Raw genomic sequence first — 24,509 nt, 5'->3', positions numbered from 1 at the left:
TGTGGCCTCTCATGGAAAGCCTCCCCCTCTCTTGCTCAGAAATAATCATAGTTTAACTGTCTCCTCTCCCAGATGCTTCTGTCTGCCTGATGCTCAGATAGAAAACAGGGAGGATATATTTAAGTGCTATTTAATTATGAACTTGGAAAAAATAAATCTGGATAATTCACCTCACAAAAACAGTTGATTTCATTATATAAACATAAACTGGTAATGACATAGTAAATTGCATTCATATAGAAAATGTCTGTCAAATGCAATTCATAGTGTTTATCACACAGAGATGTATTTCAGTCCCATCTCCTTAGTCTTAGATAAATATGAATGCACTCTTCATCTAATGGAGCCACCACTAGCCTTTGGATAGCCAGACTGCTCGCTCTCTGGAAATTCCTGGCTTCCTGAGGTTGGTGACTGTGAGCAAAGTCAGTGGCTGGGTACTTGTAGAGTTGGATCTACCTGTCACCCCAGGGAACCACAGGCTAGAAGAGGGGAAAGTGTGAGTGGCAATGGGGCTTGAAGCAGAAGCAGCGTAAGTGCATGCAGCACAGCCCTCCAGCAGTGACCTATATAAGGGAGCCGGTGTGTACTGCATACCAATGTTTCCCTGTCTCTACTCACTGGCTTCAGGACTTGTAGCTTTGGCTTATCTTGGGGAAATGGAGAGCCTACGTCTATAAAGTGCAAGAAGACGGGGTAATTGTGCTGCTGCAGGACTGCCAAATTGCAGGTGGTGGTATTTTAAAACAAAAAACCCATTTGCAAGCGTATCTTTGCAGGTGCCAAAATGCAGCAATGGCTTTTTTGGGAAATCTTGGCCTTCTGTTGTTTTTCCCAATGAAGTACTGAATTATTCTTTTACATAGGTTTAGAGAAAAACATTCCACCTTCACAGCGCAGTTTTAAGCAAACAAAAAATTCTGAAATCTAAATTCAAAGTCCCCCTCCGGATAAAAGCTATGTTCCTCAACTTTTTTCCTTATGATTAGGTTATGTATATCTTAGGCTTGGTCTCAAGGGATTTTCACGCTGTCTTACAGGAAAATAAAATTTAATAGAATCAAATATCTCTCATGCAACATTCTTTAAATCAGAAAACAAAAGGGATTCAGCAGCAGCATTTAGTGAGATCCAGGCAATATCTTTAGGGTATATATGACATGAACTTGAAGAATGGAAAAGAGAAATCAAATTCTTTAACAGATATACTCTTGTCTGGTGAGTGTGTTCAATTTTTATGCAAATGTAGGAGAATATAAGAGACTTGACTTGATGGAAAGAAGTTTAGGCAGTTTCCATTTTGCAAATAAAAGCATGGAACAATTCTCTCAGTCAGGAAATGGTGGTGTTTTTAGAGCATGTGAATTACAGAGGTCTACCTAGTGTGTTTCTCTAATGTTCTGTCACAGGCTTGCCTAGAACTGTCAAATAAATAATTTATAGGGCAAGGTCTATTGTAACAGTTCCTCAGTTTTTTGTGTATGCTTCATAGGAGGATGGGATAAAATGAGACAGGCAGGCTATGCAGCCTTGGCTCACTAGTTACGTTTTCAATATTCAGCGTCTTTCATGCCCTCACATACTTCCCTTGACTCTTCGGGCCTGAGTATTAACTATTAAACCATGACAGATTTATCACTTCTTAATCTGGGTAACTAGAGAGGTGATCTTATCTAGCCTAGGGAAGTGGGAGCCACCCTCTCATTAAGGCGGCCCCTGACTCCTGACTGGGCCAGTTCTTGACTGCCTTGTGTCTTTAGCCCTCCTGCCACTCACAGCATATCTAAAAGTTTACAAAGATTGGAGGTCAGGCTTCATCTGTGGCAGTCAAGAACAGAATTTAAACAAGAAACTAGTTCTAGTTAGATTCACCCTTCTCTGCCCCTCTGTCCATTTCCTGGGGCACTCAGGTACCAATTAGTTGAGAAGGACTTGTTTCTGAATAGAGGGCCTGCCAGCTGGTCTGATTGAATGCAAATGGACTTAAATAAAATTATGGTGAATAAAATGTAAGGAGACTGCTTGATTTTTGTAGTGAATGGTGTTTTCTCTATAATCTGGGGCATGTAGTCCTTTGGCCATCGAGCTCTGGTGGCTTAGTGTTAAGAAGTGGCACTGCAATCCCAAAGATAATGTGGTTTGAATCCATGGGAGAAGGATGGACAATCTTCTCCTGTGCAATTTTCTGCCTCTGAAAAACAGCTTTGGCAGTGTGAAAGATTTTGTACAATGTTTCCACTAATGATTTTCCACCATGAAATTTCTCTGAATTCTTGCTCTGCGTAATAACTGGAACCCCAACCTTTATAAACTAGGAACCAAACCTTTGACCTCAAACTGGGGTGGGGGCAGAGAGAACCCTCTGCTGCTTTATCTTTACTGTTATTGTATATTTTGTCCCCTTAGTCCTGGAAGATAGACTTCCTTGAACTTGTGACAAGTTGAGTCCAGATTGTTACCAAGTGTTTTATGAGGCTACAGAGCCTTGGTAACTACTTCACCAAGTGTCAGTAGAGTGGCACTTGCTAATGAAGGACACACATGCTCCTCGGGGAAGGAAGATCAGCCTCTGCTCTCCCCAGGATGTTCTTTTTAGACTCCTGCCTTGTAAATGTCAGAGATCATGCTAGATGTTAGAGAGCATTCAGAAGCCAAGAACATATTTATATTGACTGATCGCTTAAGGAGAGTGGTATGAAATTTATCAAAGTGATAAAGACTGTTTGAATTTCATTTGAATTATATTTGATAAGCATGTTTCCTGGAAGTGCAATTTAATTTCTCATTTGTTTACTCTGCTTACATGCTGACGTTTTGGTCTTTTTTTTTTTTTTTAAGAGATGCAGTTGTTTGCTCAGAGCGGTTCTGATTGGGTTTATAACAAATTCTTACCAAATGCTCTTGGAAACAGCCAATAGTACTAGATTTACTTTGGGGCAACACATGAGAGTGGTACTTTGTACTCCACTTTATACATAGAAGGACACGTAAAGAATTCAGTCTTATTGGGAGGTTGTTAAATAAATGGATTGTTGCAGCTTTTTTTAAAAAAAAAATGCAAAACTGAAAATAAGAATTCTTCACTTTGGAGGAAGTAGTAAATAGCTAGTGATGAAGTTAGATTTGATGACTCACTTTCCTTGCCTATGAGCTATGTGACCTTGAGTAGGTTACTTGATACTTCTGTGTCCTAATTTTCTCATTGATTAAGGGTGATAAAAACAGAGTCTGCAACAAAGAATTAAGTGTTAAACACGCAGAACAGTGCCTGACATAGTGTAAACACTCCATAAAGTATCAAGCAATATTGTCTCCTACCTGTGGATCAAAGTTGAACCATATAAACATTCAGGGCAAAAGATGCACGGAACAGGACTTGCTATTACACACAAGGACTCATATATAAACGCTTGCCTCTTTCTGGATGATGCCAGTTGGTATAGTGACTCAAGGGCAATCAGATACCACATTTATATCCATTGGCTTGGTAATTTCATTGCTCAGATTTCTCCCAGGTACACAGAATTTAGTAAAACACCTGTAGGAGGATATTCACTTAAACCAAAATGTCCAAGAGAAGTTTGGGCAAATGAATTATGGCCCCTTTATCTAGTCAGTAGGATATGATGCAGCCATTAAAATGTATGCTCCTGATAGACCCAAGAAGGTTTTCAAGAGAAAAAAAAACCCAATATGTTTATGTTGATAGTATAGTTTGTTTGTTCTTTTAATTTCCACAGAGAGAGAGAGAGAGAGAGTGTGTGTGTGTGTGTGTGTGTGTGTGTGTGTGTGTGTGTGTGTGTTTTACAGGCACATCTCAGAGATGTCACATAACCACCACAGTAAAATCAGTCACATGACTTGTTTCTCAGTGCGTATGCAAGTCATGTTTATATTATCATGTAGACTATTAAATGTGTAATAACATTATGGAAAGTTTTAAATATTGTGAGAATTACTAAAATATGGCAGACATAAAGTAAGCAGATGTTAATGGAAAATGGTGCAGTGGACTTATATGTTGGTTTTGTGTAGGTTTTGTTTTTTTTTGGGGGGGGGGGGCGCTGCCCAGACAAACCGGTGGTATCTGTAAAGTGCTGTAAAGCAAATGCAGGAAAAAGAAGTATTCCTCTAGATAGACTCGTATGAAAGAAAGAGTGGGTATCAGTGGCTTGTTTGCTTTACGCTTTGTTGAAGTAGATCTATAAATACTATATTGTGTACTTTTAATGGAGTTCTGATTGGTATGTTTAAGCATAACAGACCCTTGTGTTTTCCCTGGAAATTCAATGATAGTTCAGGTAATTTATGGTTAAGTTCCTGTGGGCATGTTGGTGCTGGTGGGAAAACTGTCCCTTCTTTTGGATTTTGGAGGAGAGAGCCGGCTTAGTGCTGTCCACAGCCAGGCTAAGCTTCCCCGTCAGGGTGTAAGAGTCTGACTGCAGTCAGCTTCCTGAAATGTAAACCTGCCTTTGTTGCTGAAGAATAACAAGCACTTCCCTGTTTTGGGTTCATCTGGAAAAAAGCTAGTCTGAATTTAAGAAAGTCTACGTTGATTTTTAAAAACATGGGCCGCTAGTCGCAGGTAGAGCTTCGAGCCACTTTGTTTAATGAACAAAAATAATGCCATGGTTCACTGACTGATTCTGTCATGTACTTCCCACTTCCCCAACTCCCACCACATCTGCAATCAAGATGATTCTTAAAATCGGTGCTTTGAAACAATACTGGATTGTCAGCATCTCTTTTTTTCTTCAGTGAGCTGCTAGATGGGGTAAAAGCAACATTTAAGGACCCAGTGCATTTTATAGTAGGGAGGTACTGGTGACTGGAATGCAAAAATTGGAAACAATGAAGAAAGAATGGTAGTTGGAAAATATGGGCTTGGCGACAGAAATGAGGCTGGAAATAGAATGATTGAATTTTGTATTTTCAATTATTCATTGCAAATAGCTTTTTTTAAAAAAAAAAAAACAAAAACACACAAACGGCAACTTTACACATTGATCTCACCTGATGGCCTGCATAGGCAGCAGATTGATTACATATCTGAAAGGAATTCTTGGTGAAGCTGAACTAAAGTAGGCCGGGGCAGACTGTGGCTCAGACATCAATTACTCATTTGCGAGTCCAAATTGAGGCTGAAGAAAATGAAAAGAAGTCCACAAGAACCAAAATATGATCTTGAAACTATTCCATCTGATCAAAATCGTAAGAAGAGGTCTGAAGCCTTGAACACCAATGATTGAAGACCATATGATCAAGGATATCATCCATGAAGAGAACAAAAGGTCATTACAAAGAGGAAAAATAACAGAAATGGAGGTCAGAAAAGACTCTGAATTGCACTAGAACATCAGGAAACCAAAACAGAGGGGAAACATACTGAAATAAAAGAACTGAACAGAAGATTTCAAAGGGCAACTTGAGAATACAAAGCAAAGTATTAATGGAATGTGCAGAGAGCTGGAATTGGAGAATAAAAAAGGAAGAGCTCATTTGGCATTTCTCAAGCTGAGAGACTAAAAAAACATTTAAAACCTAAGTTGCAGTATTGAAAGATACTGTGGGCAATATATTAAATGAATCTAGGAAGCATCAAAAGAAGATGGAGGGAATACACAGAATCACTGTATCAGAAAGAACAGATTGACACTGAAAAATTTCAGGAACTACCATATGAGCAGGAGCCAGTGATAATAAAAGAGGAAATTGAAGCTGCACTGAAAGCACTGCCAAAAAATAAGACCTTAGGAATTGATGGGATAGCAATTGACTTGTTTCAGTTAATGGATGCAGTCCTAGATGCACTTACCAGTCTATGCCAGAAAGTTTAGAGGACAGTTGTCTGGCTAGCTGATTGGAAAAATGTCCATATTTGTTCGCATTCCCAAGAAAGGTGATCCAACAGAGTGTGGAAACTATTGAACAATATTATTAATGTCATATGGAAGCAAAATACTACTGAAGATCATACCAAAACTGTTAGGACAGTAAAGAGGTAGAGAACTTCCAGACATTCAAGCAGGATTTAGAAAGAGGTAATGGCACCAGGGATATCATTGCTGATATCAGATGGACCCTGGCTGAAAGTAAGGAATACCTTAAGGATGTCAATTTATGCTTTATTGACTATGCAAAGGCATTTGGCGTGGATCATAACAAGGTATAGCTACATAGAGAAGAATGAAAATCCTAGAGCACTTAATTGTGTCCATGTGAAATATACACCTAGGCAAAGAGGCTGTTGTATGAAAAGAGCAAGGATTTAAAATTAAGAAGGGAGTGCATTAGGCTGTTATTTTCCCTCCATATCTATTCAACCTCCATGCTGAGCAAATTATTTGAGAAGCTGGACTCTTAAGAAGAAGAATGTGACATTCATATTGGAGGGAGACTCATCAGTAACCTGTGTTACCCAGATGACACAACCTTGCTTGCTGAAAGTGAGGACTTGAAGCACTTGTTGCAAAAGATCAAAGAATACAGCCTTCAATATAGATTGCATCCTAGTGTCAAGAAAACAAACATTCTTACCACTGGACCTATATGCAACATCATGATAGGTGGAGAAAAGATTGAAACTGTTAATTATTTCATCTTACTTGGAACCACCACAGTCAACACCCTTGGTACCAGCAGTCAGGAATCAAGAGACAGATTGCACTTGGGGAAAGTCTGGAGTCAGAGGCCTCTCCAAATTATTGAGGAATAATGATGTCAATTTTAAGACTTGTGTCGAATTCAGGCTCTGGTCTTTCCAATAACTTGCTGTGCATCTGAGAGCTGGATAGTGAATAAAGATGACAGAAGAAGGTATTGATTCCAGCTCACAAGGTTGGAGAAGAGTACAGATCCCATGGACTGCCAAAAGAGAAAACACATATGTCATGGGGAAAGTGCTCCTGGGAGGCAAAGATGATAAAGTGCCACCACACATACTTTGGGCATGTTGCTTATTATTATTGTTGTTAGGTGTCATCAAGTCAAGCACAATTTATAGCAGCCCTGCCTGTGAACGGTGGACCTGAACACTGTCCTATCCTGTACCATCCTCAGACTTCCTGACATACTAGAGCCCATTGCAGTAGTCACCATGTCAATCCACCTGGTTGAGGGTCTCACTCTTCTTTGCAAATCCTCCACCATTCCCAGCATCATGTCCCTCTCCAAGGAATAGCCCTTCCTAGCAACATGCCCAATGTAAGGCAAAGCCTCATAATTTTTGCCTCTGATGAGAACTCTGGCTGCATTCTCTAAGACATTTATTTGTTCTTTTGGCAGTTTATGGGATGTTCAGTGCTTTTCTTCTATACCACAGCTCAATGGCATCAATTCTTCTGTCATCCCTATTCATTGTCCAGCAAGTGATCACAAATACCACAGCCTTAATATCACACACCTTAATCCTCAAATTGACATCATTGCTCCTCAGTAATTTAGAGAGGTCCCTAACTGCAGACTTTCCCAAATGCAATGAAAATCCTATTAACAGTAGAGTGCATATTGTTGGAAGAGGCTATTTCTTAGAAAGGGAAATGAATCCCAGAGGCACGCGGTTTGAATCCACCAGATGCTCTGCTGTAGAAGGAGGGGCAGTCTCTGCCTGTACCAGTTAGATCCAGTTTGACGGTCCACATAGGGGAAAAAAAAAATAATAAAAAATTTAAGGGGGAGGGGACGATACTTGGAAAGACAGGGTTGGCGAAGGAGAGGAAGACTCTACCAGGTGGATTGACACAGTGATTGTTGCAGTGGGCTCAGATGTGTGAAAAATTGTGAGAATGGCACAGGATAGGACAGGTTTCAGATCTGTTGTCCATAAGGTCACTATGAATTATACTTAGACTCAATGACATCCAACAACCACAACTTTTTTACTTTTAGCCTGTGTTGTGGGTTTTTTTAAATTATTATTTCTTTGTTTTTTTCTGTTATCTTTTCTAGGAGTTATTGGTCATTTTTTTAGCTAGTGTCGTATGGGATTTTTCTCTTTGTGTCTTTTTTCCTTATCTTATTCCATCATACTTGTGGTCTCAGAACAAAGGTCACCTACCTTACAGAATTCCACCCACAATCTCTAGGGAACTAGGGAGGGCAGGCCTTGGTCCTTGAGCTGCAGCCTATGAGCCTGTGGGCAGACCTGCCAGATACCACCAGCCCCTGCTCACCTTCTTGGAATGAGAAAAAAAATATTAGCATGACTGATTCTTGTTAGTTAAGAGGTCTGTTTTATTATTACCCTCCTAGACAGTTCTGTATATAACTTAGCAGAGGCTGTACAGGGGGAAAAGCAGCTCTGGATGGAACTAGTCTTAGATTATGATTTGTCAAGACTTTTGTTACTCAGAGCTGGGCTGGGCTGGTAAATAAACACAAAGATGGGTTTCTTAAACAGATTACACTTGCCATAATTTTTCTGGCTCTGTAAGAGCATAATCTTTAGTTTTTTTTACCTACAATATGAAGTGTTCTTTGATGTACAGGAGAGAGAGTTAACAGACAGTGCTTCTAAGAGTCCTTACATATCTTGAAAAAGTGTATTTCAGAACTGGAAGGACATGGCCAGGCCGCTACAGTCTTGGGGTGAGAGGACATCACCTGTCCCATTCCATCTGCTCATACTGATAGAGCTCATTCATGTTAATGGTTATCTAATACCTTACTAGGAAGAAGGATTGGCCATCCGTTTCTGAAATAACAGCTTTCGAAAACCCTTTGTGCAATAGAGCGTACTCAGAATAGACTAGCAGATACGAAGTTTGGCTCAGTATAGAGCAGGATTCAGAGCTGTTGTATATAGGGTAGCTATAAGGTACAGGCGACTTGACAGCAGACAACAAAAACAATACCTTACTGAGTAAGTGGGCATCATAATTCATTTATCCAGTCTTCTCGAACATTTTGGCTGCTTTTATTTTATGATTGCAGATGAGGCTGAAGTAACTGGATTCTCCAAATCCAGTATCAAGCTGCTTTGAGAGAAAGCAGCTTTGGTTGATTCTTCAGAACCCAGCTTTATGACCTTGGGCCCCTATGTCTGGGGATGACTTGCAAATGCCATAGTTCGCCCAGCTACTTGCCACGAGAAGGCTCAGAGCTCTTTTGTCTCCTCGGGTTCCCTACCCCAGGCCGAGCTGGCTTCTTGGTATATTGAACACCACTGTGAACCTTTGCTCTAATTTGGACTGAAATATAAGGTCAGTGAAATGATATAAGAGGGAAGTGAAGTTAGTAAGCCTCCTGAGATCATCAGAATTTTGAGTGGGTCTACAGAATTGTGCTTCAGAGATGGCTTTTTTTTTTCTTCTTTTCTTTTTAAAAAGACTTGAATTAAAAATTATTCTTGGGAGTGAGTTTTTGTGGAACAGTTTACTTGATCTCTTCAGTGACACAGTGATCTCTGTCCAGCTTCTGTCACTGTGGCTGGCACAAAATAAGGACTCAAAAATTGATAGATGCCAACTTCCAATTGTCACCTCCCTAGTGGAAGACTTCCTTTCTCATTGAGCTTTTCTTGTTTCTCAGAGAATCACATTCTGGAAGATGTGAATAAATGCGTCATTGCTCTGCAAGAAAAGGATGTAGATGGGCTGGACCGCACAGCTGGTGCCATCCGAGGCCGAGCCGCCCGAGTCATTCATGTGGTCACTTCCGAGATGGACAACTATGAGCCGGGGGTCTACACTGAGAAGGTGCTGGAGGCCACCAAGCTGCTTTCTAACACAGGTGCGTACCCCCAGTGTCCTTGAAGGCAGCCTGAGTGGGCAGGGCCATTTTAGTGATCGGGACATGGATCCTGTGATTAGAGTTGTGGATGAAACAATGAGCTCATCAGTTCAGACATGTGATCACCGAGCTGATCATGAACATTTTATTTAAGGTGACCTTCTAAGTCTCTCTTTAGTAACTTAAGTTAGATGGGCCTCATTTTTAAACCTGACCTCAAGTTCATTTCATATCAAGTCTTCAACCATCCAAAACCTGTATTGCAGGTTCTAGTCAGAGACAAAATGACTCATGTTTATAAAATAGTGCATTTAATTTATTTGAACCATAAATAACCTCCACATGGCAGAAGCAGACGCTCTTCATCATAAAGCTTGCCCTCCGACGTCTGAGGTGTCTGGGGAGGGTGGATGGAATAATGGGTCCACCTGGCCCAGGGATCTGCCATGCTCTTCTCCCACAGTCATGCCACGCTTTACCGAGCAAGTGGAGGCAGCCGTGGAAGCGCTCAGCTCAGACCCTGCCCAGCTCATGGATGAAAATGAGTTTATAGATGCTTCCCGCCTGGTGTATGACGGCATCCGGGACATCAGGAAGGCAGTGCTGATGATAAGGGTGAGTAACTGCATTTCAGACATTTAAACAGCTACTTTCTTATCATTTGCTAAACTTGAGCAATATATCATTCTGAAACTCAGCAGATGCAGTGGCAGTATATTAAAACCATGAATTTAAAAGCTTTTAGAATGAGATACATTTAATTATGTTGTCTAAAATGACTCTTAGTTGCACGTTAGAGCCTAAATGTAGCTTGACGAGGGGAGCTGGCATGAACGGGTCTTGAGGATTTAATTTAGGGCAGTTAGTCAGTATAATGTGAGACTTCAGTTTGTGTTAGAAACTACAGAAAATAGTGACTCTGAAGTTAATTTCAGAGAAAGGAGTATGTTCCTAATGCAGGCTGAAGTTTTCCTCACAGAAAGTCCCTCTGTCGTCACAGTGGCTGCTGGCAGGAAGGTGTTTTTGGAATGAGGATGAAGGGCTATGATCAGCTCCTGGTGCTGCCTCTGCAACGAGGCCAATGTTGGGCAGTTCTGAGTGCCAGGGTCCTCTTTGGGTTGGCATTAATAAAGGGCTTTCAGAATTTACCAACCTTTCCCGAGGGTGCTGGCCCCAGTCGCTTTCCCGAGTGTTTGCTCAGATGCTGTGCACTGTCTGGAAGTTGAGCAAGACAAGTGCAGACTCTCTCTGGGTCCACTTAGCTGCCTCCTAGGTTTGGGGGCCAAATCTTGGCCGGGTGCATACAGGGCAGTGGTGGGGACTGCTGAATTAGGCTTTGCTGTCCTGTTGATCTAGTTGAGTTGGGCCAAGGGTGTTTAATTTTGGCCCTGCTGATTTGCTAGTCAAACTGTGCAAGGCAGAAAGGCTCTACACACACACACACACACACACACACACCACTACCACCACCACCACCACCACCACCCCCACCACCCCGCTGGGAGGTTTGTATATTTCATTCCGGTAGCTGGGCTAATGAAAAATCTGTGTTTAGCAAAGACCTAAGCCCAGGTAAAACAGTGCATAACTCTTGATCATGTGACAAGATCCCCAGGTCATATACCGCAGTGGTAATGCACACAGCCCTGTTTCCCCAGTTCTTCCATGCAGATAGACACCTAGAAGTAGGATTTTTAGTGGTGGTGTCCACAGAGAGCGGTGCTGCTACCCAGAGGTCACACTTGGCAGTTTCGATCCACCAGAAGTTCTGGGCAGTATCCTGTGAGTTTACAAACAGCCTTAGAAAACCCAGCTGTGAGTCAGTTCTGACTCGATGTCAGTGAGTTCTTTGTTTGAGCTGAGTGATAAGTAAGAGTCATAACCAGAGTGTGACTGACTTAAGGGACTCAGCAACTCTATTCAGTGTCTTTTTGTATGTGTTCCGTCAAATCGGATCTGACTGGTTTAAGGAGATTGCCCCTCCTTCTCCAGCAGAGCATCTGGTGGATTCAAACTGCGCACCTCTGGGATTGTAGTACAGGTTCTTGCCAGTAGGCCACCAGAGCTCCCCTCTATTCAGTGTCTTTGCTGTTCTGTACATGCTCAGCAGACGAGCTCCAGTTTCCACGAGGCTTTCACACGGTCTTATGCTCACACCTGCTTTCTTTAGCCCATACACCTGTGTCCTGCCCTCCCTCTTCCACTGAGGTAGCTGGAACATCTGCCCCTGGTAAATCTCTACCCATCTATTCTGCCTTCTTCTTGGTGCCTGTTGACTGAGGACGACCCTCTGCTGGAAACGAGGTCCTGCTCTCTGTTTCTTTAGCAGTTCACACACACTTAGCCCTTTCTCCTTCTCAGTTTGAGGTGGGAATCCTACTTCTTGCCCTTTCCCCTAGTTCCCTAACTATTCTACCCATAGTCTTAGCATGTCAGCTGATGGCAGCTCTGTGCTTCTAGTTACTCAGGCCATAAACTTGATATTAGACCCTGAAAGTTCCTCCTTTTGTCTCATATCTCACATTGGATCTATCAGCAAATTCTGTTGACTCTACTGTCACACAGTAAACCTGGAATCTGATCCCTGTTCGTATGTCTCCCAAACTTATAGCATCTCACTTATAATCAGCTGGCCTCCCTTTTCCCACCCTTAGCCCTCTATACTCATTACTTACAGGGTAGACCAGGTCATGAAACTCCACCACGCAGATTCCAGAAATTGCCCACCAGCTTCACTCCTCACACTTGGCGTACAAGGTCCCATCTAGAAGCTAAGCCTCTCACTCCTGGTGCTCCTCCCTCAGTGTCCACAGGTGTCTCCTCAGATAAGACCTTTCTCATCACCCATATCAATAAGTATTGTAGGAATGGGTTTTTTTCTGTGTTGGTCATACTGTATTTCAAGAACCTAGAATGATGCCTGGCTTAACGTCCAACAAGTATTTCAGTGAATTAAAAAAAGAAAGATGGTATTTTATTCTCTTGGCAAGAACAGTTCTTAGGTCAGTGGTGGGCTATAATGGTGGTCATGAAGTAGAGACATTATTAGGTAATCCTCGAAGACGCTTCTTTTTTTAGTTATTATTAATTTTAATGAACATTTACACAAATTTTGGCTTTCCATTCATTCATTGTTGCATTTTTCTCCCTGCCCACCTCTCCCCTCCCAGTTCACTCCTCTCTCTGAAGAGTAAAAGAAAAATTCCTTCATTGGAATACAGTCATCCCCCCTCCTTCCGACCCCCAGTACACTCCACCATGCAACCTTCAGTCTGGACTCCCATCAGCCATAATAACCAATCATATTATCACTTTTAAACGGATCTCTCCCTCATCTGTTTCAAAAAAAAATACATAATTTATCCAATTTTTCTCAGTCTCACCCCAATCCTGATGTCAGTCCCGTTCTACAACAGTGTAACTATGCAGTATTTGTCCTTTTGTGACGGAGATATTTCACTCAGCATAATGTCCTCCAGGGTCTCCAATTTTGAATAATATTGCATGAGTTCCTTGTTTTTCAATGCAGTATAATATTCCATTGTGTGAATATACCACAGTTTCTCTATCCATCCGTTTGTTGATGGGCACTTAGGTTGTTTACAACTTTTTGCTATTGTGAACAAAGCTGCAATAAACATGGGTGTGCATATATCTGCCTGGGTGGCAGTTATGGTTTCTGAGAAAGCGCAATACAGCCTTCCATAGTGGTTGTACCATATTACACTCCCACCAACAGTGCATAAGCGTTCCAGTTTCTCCGCAGCCTTGCCAGCATTTGTTGTTTACTGCTCTGTTAAATTTTGCTATTTGAAGAAGCTTCTTAATCTTGGAGGCAAAGATTCTGGGGCTTCGTCTGACATGCTTTGGACATGTTGCTAGGAGAGACAGGTCTTTGGAGAGGGACATCATGCTGGGTAGAGGAGAGGGACAGCGCAGGAGGGGAAGACGCTCTGTGAGATGGACTGATTCAGTGACTGGGGTAATCGGGATGGGTGTGTCAGAGGCGGTGTGGTTGACACAGGATAGAGCAGGGTTTAGGGCTGTTGTACATAGGGTCGCTATGAGTCGCAAATGACTCGACGGCACATAACAACAACAACAACATCTTAACAGATGTAGCATGTACCAGAACTGTGAAGGTGTCCATGAGCCCAGCACTGAAACATGCTGCTCAGCCAGAGGGTCTACACCCTGTGGCCCGATTGATGTGCCCACTGCTCTTGCCCAGCCTGCACATGTCAAATCTAAGACACTTCTGAGGATTTCTGAGTGCATTCTTCCATGTCGTCTCATTTAAGCCTCTTAGCAGGCCCATGGGCTGGGCTTGGATTTGGTCCAGGTTCCTGCAAGGGACTCGCCTCACTGTATGTTTGTCACTGGCGGGCAGGGCTGAGAGCCAGCCCCAGCTGTTCCCCCTGCTAACCCCACACTGATAACTTCCAAAAATGACATGATGTTTCAAGTCAACAGCTAATCACTAGAGACTGATAGTTTGTGCAAAATAAAAATCTTACTTCATAATTAGAGCAAAGAGCTAGAACCAGTAATCAGTCCCTTTGGTATTTACTCAGCCTCTACCTACCATATTCTCGTTTTCTTGATAAAAGTTTCTTTAGAATGCATTGCCTATTTTCATTCTTCAAAGCAGCCTTTGGTTTTCGAAGATAAGCCTCAGTATTATTTAATTCATTTCAATTTCTTTTTTGTGTGTTAAAAAATGGAAAGGTTAGAAGAATCTGCTTGATGCAATATAAGACACTTCTGTTTTTAAGTCACCACCTTTCTACCCAGGACAGTTCTCACCTTTATCGTAAGATGCAGGTGTTGGGAAAATATATTCAGAAGTGAAAACCTTATGTCATATATAGACACTCTTGACCCAGTGGTTGAAAGTGAAGCCCCAGCCCCATGAAAGAACTCGGGTTCTTTCAAAGTGCTGGTGAGGTGCCCACACCCTCTGTGATAGACCAGAGATGAGCATGAAAAGCTTTACCTTTAGTACTGAGAGCTGTTGAGAACTCTGTCCCATGAAGCCCAGAATTCCATCAGTGTGGTTTCTAGAACTAGGTATGCGTGTGCCCTGAGATGTGAGACAGGCCCAGGGCTAGGTGTGACTCAGTCTCTGTCCTGGTGGCAGACTCCTGAAGAGTTGGATGACTCGGACTTTGAGACAGAAGATTTTGATGTCAGAAGCCGAACAAGCGTCCAGACAGAAGATGATCAGCTGATCGCTGGCCAAAGTGCCCGGGTAAGGAAATATCCCTGGGGGGGCATTTGAAGAGCACCCCTTCTCCCAATTAGGCTTGTTTTTTCCAGGAAACGCCCTGAGTGTCCAGAGCACCATTCTCCCACTTCTGCAGGAGAGCTAGCATCAGCTGTGCCACATGGTAGACAGTGTAGGTACCTCCAGAATGTCTCTTCGGCTCAGACCAGTGCAGGAGCTGGAGTCTCCTTACCTGGGCCCTGGAGTTTCATGAATAATGTCTGTTAAAAGAATTATGAAGCTCAAAAAGATGGCTGGTTTTTCCCATCTCAGTGATAGCATAGATATGAAATATTTAATTATCCTTGGCTTGAGAAGAAAAAAGAAATCCCGTTAAGTGGTACCTTCAAGAAAACCAGTCAGGGATATTGCATTCCTTTGAGTCATTAAATCTTTAATCAATAGCATTTATGTTCTAGGAGGATGGCATGAAATATTTCCAAGGAGTCCTTTTTCCTTTTTTATTTCTTAGAAATCACTTTGAACAGCAAGTCTGTTTTTGGTGCCCTTGTGGGCACTTTGGGAAGCTGAATATCTCCGACCCCAGAGTCTGTGGGGCTTAAAGTGGATACTGGCCTTTAAGTGCTGGTTTAATAAAATTTAAGTACTATATCAGGTAGCCAAAATGTATATTTCTCTGCATTTCTACTTCAGTTTATATTGAAAAACCATTTCCATTTCACCTTGGAAAGTTGAAGCTGTGCATGCAGACAGATGTGGCTGGGAGGTCAGTGGCCCTGTGTCGGCCTTTCTCTCCACTGCTCTGCCCAGCCCAGGTGTGCTCTCCACGCCTCAGCATCTCCCTCCAAACTTGTTCTCCAAAGTGAGTGGGACTCAGGTGGCCATAAACCTTGGACCAGGGTGAAGAGGAGCAGGCCTTCAGGCAAAAAGGCATGGCTTAGAGCATTATCCTACCTGTGTCATAGGTTGCCAGTTGGGAATATTCTTGCCAAGGCGCTGTGGGAGCTTCATGGTCTCATTGTGTGAGCATTTTCTGTGCTTCTGGTTTCAGGCCATCATGGCTCAGCTTCCCCAGGAGCAGAAAGCAAAGATCGCTGAGCAGGTGGCCAGCTTCCAGGAAGAAAAGAGCAAGCTGGATGCCGAAGTGTCCAAATGGGACGACAGTGGCAACGATATTATCGTGCTGGCCAAGCAGATGTGCATGATCATGATGGAGATGACCGACTTCACCCGGTGAGCGCCCGCCGTGCTGTGCCCTGCACTGGGCCTTCCATCCTCCACCCTGAGGGGCTGCAGACTCAAAATTCTCGTTCTCCTCTTACAGTGGGAAAGGACCACTCAAAAATACCTCTGACGTGATCAGTGCCGCCAAGAAAATTGCTGAGGCGGGTTCCAGGATGGATAAGCTCGGCCGGACCATCGCAGACCATGTAGGTCACAGAGCAGCACCCGGGGTGGGGGAACCCATTCCCAAGGCCACTGCCCAGGTGTTGGGGGTCACCGCACTCTTCTCAATCATCTCAGACTGTAACTTTGCTAGATTGTTACAGACTTCTGAATTCCTGCCATTTATTTGACAAATCTTGGGAGTTTTACATTAGAATCTGAAGCAGATGTGTATATTTTGACACGGTCCATTGACTAACACTAATGCATTTCTGTGGCTCCAGAGCTGGCTGTGGGCAGGCCCTGACACAGGCCAATAATCAGGAATCCTCTTGGCCAGTGTTTGCGAGGCTTATATGGCCAGTAGGGAGCCGAATTCTGTACTGTCAGCACGGCTATTCACTCCTCATTACTCTTTTCATGCACACACCTAGAAAACGGTTGTTTCCACCAGTTGGGATGTTTTGTAACACATTTTCCCTTGATGCTCCAAGAGTCAGCATTGGAGAAGCGGCTTCTTACAGTTTCACTCTGCACCTGTAGCCCTCCTCTATTTCTCAGCACCACCAGTTTCTCTGTCTCCTTCCTAGCTAAAGGACGAGTGGCCTCTGTCACCTCATGCTCAAGCCAGACACTCATCATCAGCTTTCCTTTCTTTGGTGCAATCTACTCCTGAGCCTTTGCTTCTACAGTCAATTAGACTCCACTTAGACAACAGCCAGCCTTTTCCTCTCCACAGTCACCTTACCTCTTCCTGATGTCCTCTCTACCCATAAACACACATGGCCAGCTCTGCTCACACCCCTGCAGGCTCTTGCTGGACTGAAACAGGGTCTATAGCCTGGTCTTCAAGATCCCTGTGGCCTCATCATGTGTCACAGCCTGTTAGCCTCACTGTAGAGAAATTTTGCTGTAACCATCTCAGAGGTTCCTCCTTTGTGTCCATCGCAACCTGCTCTGATGACACAGCTTCACATCCCTGACCTCTGGCAGCAAGATGGAACAGACCGGCCAGTCTCTCCCTCCAGTTTCCCATCACGACCTGCCAGTCCCCAAGTACTGCTTCTATGCTTTGCTTCACTCATTTTCTCTCTCTCTGTTTGCATGAGACGAATGTCTCCTTTCATCTGGGGTTTATAGTCTGCGTCATAATTGAGCAGATAAAGTGCCTCTGAGCAGAAGAGCTACATACATTTGTGTGCTTATTACCTAGCTCAAAACAGAAATTGACTTTCCCCATAGCCAGGCTAGTGCTTGTTGGGGCTCTTTCTCTTCTTAAAGGGCCCTGGGCCTCAACGCTCATGAATGAACTGTAGTAGCATCCTCAGCCTGGACTGCTGCGAACACGGTGTCAGGAAGGGAGGACCAGAAGGTCCATGGGGCAGCCAATGCTGTGCAAGCGCTGAGCCCTCACTCATACCCCTGTAGCCCAGAGGAGGTAGGGTGTTAGCAGCCTTCCTCAGAGAGGAAGTGAGGTCCTTGTGAACACCCAAGGTTAGAGGTGCTGTTTGGGCCAGAGGACTTGATGTTATTCTCTCCCCAACAGTGTCCAGACTCGGCCTGCAAGCAGGACCTGCTGGCCTACCTGCAGCGCATCGCCCTCTACTGCCACCAGCTCAACATATGCAGCAAGGTCAAGGCCGAGGTGCAGAACCTCGGCGGGGAGCTCGTGGTCTCAGGGGTGAGTGTTTGTCCAGGGCAGATGGTGGGTGGTGGGACTGTGCACTGGGTCTGTGTTTTATGATCTGCCGCTCTCTTCCCATTTTCTTGCCACTCACTGGGAAAAGTATTTTTATCTCCATGCTTTCCTTCCTCAGAGGAAAATTAAGCTAGTTCATAAATTGCCAGTAGACAGGTTATTTTCACAAATGTACACTATTCCCTTGTGTATCTGTCCTTTACTGCTGACTTTGTCACCATCCTCTGCTCCTTTTCATGTTGGGGGAGGGAGAAGCGTGGGTCACTGTACTGGGCTTTATTTGGTGTCCACTAATCGGCACAATTTCCTCCAGAAGAATCCCTTTGTATGTTAGAAATCGGGGCCCAGTCTCCAGGGAGCAGTCACCCCTGTTCTCTGAGTGACTGATGTTTTGGTTAAAATTACATCCTCCCAAAATATGTGCTATAAATCCTGACCTCTGCCAGTGGTTATAATCCCATTTGGGAATGTGTTGTCTTTGTTTTCTTAATGAGACAGGATTAGTGTAGGGTTGTGTCTTGAGTTAATCTCTTGAGGTATAAAAGAGATTAAGCCAGAGAGCAGAGAAAGAGATGAGGGACTAGAAATGTGGGGCTACACAAAGATCTGTTAGGAGCAGGAATGAGATGAAGATCCTTTATCCAGAGCCGAGAAAGTGTACACCTACCCCATCATAACACCCTGAATTCAGTTTTCTAGCCTTCTAAATGGTTTAAAAATAAATTTGTCAGAGCTACCATTTAAGTTATTTTTGTTAACTACATAAAACAGAATTTAGTACTGAGAAATGGGAGTGATACTGGATTTGTTCAAGGCTACATCTGTTTAAAATCATGAAAAATGTGTGGAAAGGATGCATCTTTTCTCCATTTCTATTCAGTATGCTGAACAAATCATTTCAGAATCTGGACTCAAAGACTGGCATCAGGATCAGAGTAGACTCTTCAACAGCTTGCATTATGCAGATAATACAGCCTTACTTGCTGAAAGCAAAGAGGACTTCTTCAGAAGATTAAAGACTATAGCTTTTATATAGAGCAAGAAGACAAAAATCTGTGGCATATTCATACAATGGAATACTATGCAGCTTTGAAAAACAAGGAACTCATGAAATATTAAGCAAAATGGGTGACCCTGGAGGACATGCTGATTAAAGTATCTCAGTCACAAAAGGACAAATATTGCATAGGGCCACTGTTGTAAAACAGGACTGACATCAGGGTTGAGGGAAGGCAGAGAAGGAGGATAAGAATGATATATACTGCATTGAAACAGATGAAGGAGAGAACTGTTTAAAAGGGATATATAATTGGGTATTATTGTCATGAAAGGAGTCCAGAATGAAGGCTGCACAGTGGAGTGTACTTGGGGTGAGGGATTGCTTAACAATGAGTTTTTCTTTTACTTTTCAAGGAGAAGAGTGAATAGGGATGGGAGGCAGGGAGAAAAGTGCCATAATGAAATGACTAGAAACCCTAAGCCTCTGTAAACTTTCATTAAAATTATTTTTTAAAAAGTAAATACATCTTAAAGAAAGTATAACCTAATGCTCCTTGGAGGCAAAGATGGTGACGCTTCACCTCACATATTTTGGACATGCTATTAGGAGAGGCTGGTCACTGGAAGAGGCCATTGTGCTTAGAAAGGTAGGGAATCAGTTAAAGAGAAGACCCACAGTGGGATAGACTGACACGGTGATTGTAACAGTGCACTCTATTTCAGAGTTGATGAGGATGGCCCAAGGTAGGGCAAAGTTCAGAGCTGTTGTTCATAGAGCCGCTGGGAGTCGTAGTTGACTTGTTGGCACATAAACAAGGAAGGCTTTGCTTGCTGAAAGTAAGAGGACTTGAAGTACTTACAGAAGATGATCAAGACTACAGCTTATAGTATGGATCACACCTCAACATATTAAAAAGCCATGGCATTCATAACTGGACCAGTAAACAACATCATAATAAATGGGGGGAAATTGACATTGTCAGATGCCGTTTTACTCGATCCACTATCAGCACCCAGGGGAGCAACAATCAGGATATCAAATGACATATTAAAATTGACAAATTTGCTGCCAAGGACCGTGCTGAAGAGTGAGGAGAACCCTCCAGATTGAGATGTACCTGACTCGGCATGGTATTTCAGATGCTTCATGAGGATGGTGCAGGTCTGGGCCACTGTTCACAGATGGCTGTTCAGAGGGTCGATAGGAGCCACAGTCGACGAGTGGTCCCAACGACAACGTCAGCAATAAGGCTAGGGCGCTCTGGTGACCAAGCCCATGGAAAGCTGGGTCGCTCACTCCAACACCGTGCTTTCCTGGGAGTTAGATCCAGCAGTGGCTCCCGAGGAGGAAGATGGAGTCTCTTCTTGTGTGATGTAAAACCTCAGCAACTCAGTGGAGGCTCAGCTGTGAGTCAGTTCTGACTCAGAGCAACGAGCTGAGAATGTCAAGTGAAATCTAGAAATGAATAAGGAAAAGAGAATTGAATTTTTTAAATTATAGTGTTGGCAGAGAATATTAAATGCACATGGCCTGCCTGCGTACAGAGCAAACAACATAAATCCGTCTTAAAAGAATTGCAATTTCATTGCTCCTCTGAATTAAGGATGGTGAGACTTGTTCTAATGTACTTTGGGCCTGTTAATAGAAGGGGTCAGTATCTGGAAAAGGATCTCATCCTTGGGAGGTATGTTGTTTTCTGTACCATTGAATTGACTATGACTTATAAGGACGCTATGAACAAGCAGCCTGAACTTTCCCCCACCCCCATCCGGTGAGCATCCTCAGGCATGCTCTTCAAGGATGGACTTCCTCCAGGACATACTTGTTTGTTATTTTGTCAGTCCATAGGATATTCAGTACTCTTCTTCAACAGCCCAGTTCAAGGTACCAATAATTCTGTCATCCTTATTCACTGCCCGACTTTCAGATGCATAGGAAGCAACTAATGAGACCATGGATTAGATCAGGCATGTTTTAGTCTTTTTGAAACTAACATCCTTGCTCCTTAGCAATTTGGAGAGGTCCTTGAGTAGATTTCTCCAGTGAGTCTTTTGATTTCTTGGCTACACTACCATTTGTGGTGTGAATCCAAGTGAAATGAAATCATTAACTTCTCTCCACCTATCACGATGTAGCCTGTTGTTACAGTGGTGAGGATTTTTGTTTTCTAGATGTTGAACTGTAATTCATACTGAAGTCTGTGTTTTTGGATCTTCTGCAGCAAGTGTTTTAAGTCCACCTCACTTTAAGCCAGCAGGGTTGTGTCATCTTCATTAACATACATTGTTGATGAATCATCTCCAACTCTGATGCCACATTCTTCATATAGTCCAGCTTCTTGAATGATGTGCTCAACATACAGATTGAGTACGTCAGTTGTAACTGACTCAGTAGCACATAACTGCAACAAGGCAGTTCTGGTGAGGGCTCTGAAGGGAATGAGGAGAACAACAGAGAACATCTCTATCATTTTGGAGAACACATACGCTGCCAGAAATGTGAATGTTAATGTGCTTCTGGTGAGACTTTTAAAAGCATCGCCTTTCTTCATTGTCCAATCATATGTCATCGTTTTCATTTATGCAGCATAGATCTTGTCTGAATTATATTTAAATGTTTGGTGGAAGTGATGGACTGAGGAGATGTCTAAGCAAGCTCCTTACAGAGGCTGCATGGTTTTCCATTGGCTCTTAGAATAACTGTGAGAAAAAGAGATGAACTTAAAAGTGAGCTGTGCAAACGGAATATGACTTTAAAAGATTAGTACAAACCAAGGACACTGCTGCAGTCTTCTCCTGAAGAGATTAAGCTTGGATTAGTGGGGCTCCCCATACCCAGAGCTGAACCTGCCAGCTCAGACTAGAAAAGGGCCCTAGGAGTTAGGTCTGCTGGCCTCCAAGGAGAGGAAAGGCCCATCCTTGGGGCACTGTGGAAAACAGCAGAACTGTGGGAGGAAGCACAGCCTTCCTGGGATCACAGGGTCAGAGCTTCACCAACTCAGGTGCCATGTGGGACTCCCTTACCCAAGGGCAAGAGAATGGGGTTCCCTAAAACCAAGCGAGCAGAGATACTGTCCCTGTCAGTCTGAGAGGTGGAGCTGGAGAGCAGAGAATAGAGGATTTCTAAGCCCTGAGAGCTGGTCTTATTAAAAACCAAAAGGTTGGCAGTTCAAACCCAACAGTTGCTTCATGGAAGTCAGATGAGGCTGTTGGTTTTTAGAAAAGTTTACAGACTTGGAAACTGCATAGGACAGTTACCCTATGTCCTTTGTAGTCATTGCAAGTCAGAATTGACTCGGGAAGGAGTGGGTCGAGGATGGCTGAGTCGCTTCCTCCTCTCCTCGTCTCTGACTGAGTATGTGCGGCTTAGTTAGCTATTTGTCTGCTCCCGGCACCAGGAGAAAAAAAAGCAGATTCCCTCCAAGGGAATAAAGCATGAGGGAACCCCAAGCTGATGGTGCTGCATGCCTATATTATGCCTCCTTTTTGTCCATCAGAGAATTTGAACACATGTGTTTCTGTGGTGTTTGGATAAGGAGACCCTGGGCGTGGGGGGGAGGTCCCTGACCAGCCCTGGCCCGCATGTGTTGGGCTTGGATTCACCACCCTCCTGTCTCTTTGTAGGTGGACAGTGCCATGTCGCTGATCCAGGCAGCCAAGAACTTGATGAACGCTGTGGTGCAGACAGTGAAGGCATCCTATGTGGCCTCCACCAAATACCAGAAGTCTCAGGGCATGGCGTCTCTCAACCTCCCTGCCGTGTCTTGGAAGATGAAGGCCCCTGAGAAGAAGCCCCTGGTTAAGAGAGAGAAACAAGATGAGACGCAGACCAAAATCAAACGGGCATCACAGAAGAAGCATGTAAACCCCGTGCAGGCCCTCAGTGAGTTTAAAGCAATGGACAGCATCTAAGTCCCTATGGTCGGGGGCCGCCCCTTCAGGGCCTAAAGATCAGTCACTGTTCCTCACACAGATGTATTTGCTAAATAGACCACTGATGTTAGATTCCACAGGGAAGCATATAGGCAGGTGTTAAACCTGGCCACATGATGAATTCTGCAAGGACATAATATTTCAGTCTGTCACAAATACGTTTAGAATTCAGGAGCATATTTCTAGCTATATTTTTTATAAACGTAAATAAGAAATCTATAACCAGAAGAATTCCACATTCACTTGTAAGTGAGCCTCGTGGCCACACTCTGGGCTGGCAGGAACGGGGTCTAACCCACCGTCCCCGGCACCTAACAGGCGCTAAATGACCAAAGATGACCCATGGGTAGCAGCTGCCATCTTAGGAAGCAATCTGAGAAAGAATGTCCCAGAAGCATCTAAAGCTTAAGCAGGACAAACCATAGGAAACTCAGTAAAACATAATGTATCATGAAAAAAAGTGATTGTTCTCTTTATAACATAATATGATAATTTTAATGCATGGTTAAAATTACTAATGTACTCTGCTACAGGACAGTAATAAAGTTGGGGTTTTTTTCAGGCTAGAATGTTGTGATGCTGTAATCAGAATATGCTTTTACCTTTTCTTCCAATTTCAAATGCAAATTCATCATTGGGCTCATTTCTAATAATTGCAATTTTTCCTGCCTTGGGCTTGTAACAGAACCTTGACAAAATAGTGTTTGCCTAGGCAATAATTTAGACTTTACCTTACTTGTGATTACTATAGCGATTACTATAGCTGCAAGGTATAATTTTACTGTCTTATTTAAATTTTTGAATCTGAATTTTTTTACACTAACTTTTCCCAATAAAGTCCACCCACTATGAAATCAAACCTAAGAGACCAGAGTCATTTCCTCAGCCTCAGTAGAGTCATGACCTTCTGTGGATGTGTCTCCTTTGTCTTGGAAGTGTCACCAGGAGGCAGAGGGGCCACCTGCCTGCACCTCCTCAGGGAATGTCCTGAGTCGGGACTGGCCTCGGGTCCTCACAAGTCATGTGCCAGAAAGACCTTCCCTCCGCGATGAACATTCTTGGAGTGCCCACTCTGCACTCCCGTCATAGCGCTGGATGCTGTGCCTAGTCATTTCTCTTTCTCTCTCTCTAGCTGCTCACGCTCTCTCTCTCTGCAGCTGTTTCTCTCTCTCTCTCTAGATGCCCTCTCTCTCTATCTGCAGCTGTTCTCTCTCTCTCTCCAGCTGCCCTCCCCAGTGGTGGGCTGGGCCCCGGCTCCGTGCTGACTCAAGACACGACTTCAGAGCGAGTCTTCACCCCCATTTCAGGCTGGGCCATGCCCCTGCATCCATATCTGGGGTACCACACAGGTCCTAAAGCCACCTGTTACCTCAGCCCCCATTAGCCATCTTCACCAGCAGCAAAAGAATCTTTGTAAAAGACATCTTTCACAAAAGTCTTGGATAGAGATGAAAATGTGGAACAAAAACTCAAGTACATAAAAAAGTCAGACTTACTGGTCTGACAGGCCTTCACTCACCCTTCGCAACCTGAAAA

At 43.5% G+C, this 24,509-nt stretch overlaps 1 protein-coding gene across 3 annotated transcripts in view; it reads left to right on the top strand.

The window, feature by feature from the left end:
- CTNNA1 (catenin (cadherin-associated protein), alpha 1, 102kDa) overlaps window positions 1–23,057 on the top strand; it is a 218,346-nt gene extending 195,289 nt beyond the window's left edge. For 2 of the 3 annotated variants that reach the window (XM_006891183.1, XM_006891182.1), the window contains exons 11-17: window positions 9,529–9,729; window positions 10,193–10,344; window positions 14,870–14,980; window positions 16,008–16,189; window positions 16,281–16,386; window positions 17,889–18,023; window positions 22,665–22,952. In XM_006891183.1, coding sequence (XP_006891245.1) covers window positions 9,529–9,729; window positions 10,193–10,344; window positions 14,870–14,980; window positions 16,008–16,189; window positions 16,281–16,386; window positions 17,889–18,023; window positions 22,665–22,952 — 1,175 coding nt within the window. Of the gene's footprint in view, window positions 1–9,528; window positions 9,730–10,192; window positions 10,345–14,869; window positions 14,981–16,007; window positions 16,190–16,280; window positions 16,387–17,888; window positions 18,024–22,664 lie in introns of all 3 variants that reach the window. The other variant, XM_006891184.1, reaches the window with a different exon arrangement.
- Window positions 23,058–24,509: the final 1,452 nt, after the last annotated feature.

The sequence above is a fragment of the Elephantulus edwardii genome, unplaced genomic scaffold, assembly GCF_000299155.1.
Source record: "Elephantulus edwardii isolate Elephantulus edwardi_28Jun2011 unplaced genomic scaffold, EleEdw1.0 scaffold00095, whole genome shotgun sequence".
In the NCBI taxonomy this organism is placed as follows: Eukaryota; Metazoa; Chordata; class Mammalia; order Macroscelidea; family Macroscelididae; genus Elephantulus; species Elephantulus edwardii.
Note: the sequence above shows the minus strand (reverse complement) of the source record. Positions and strands in the feature narration are given on the sequence as shown.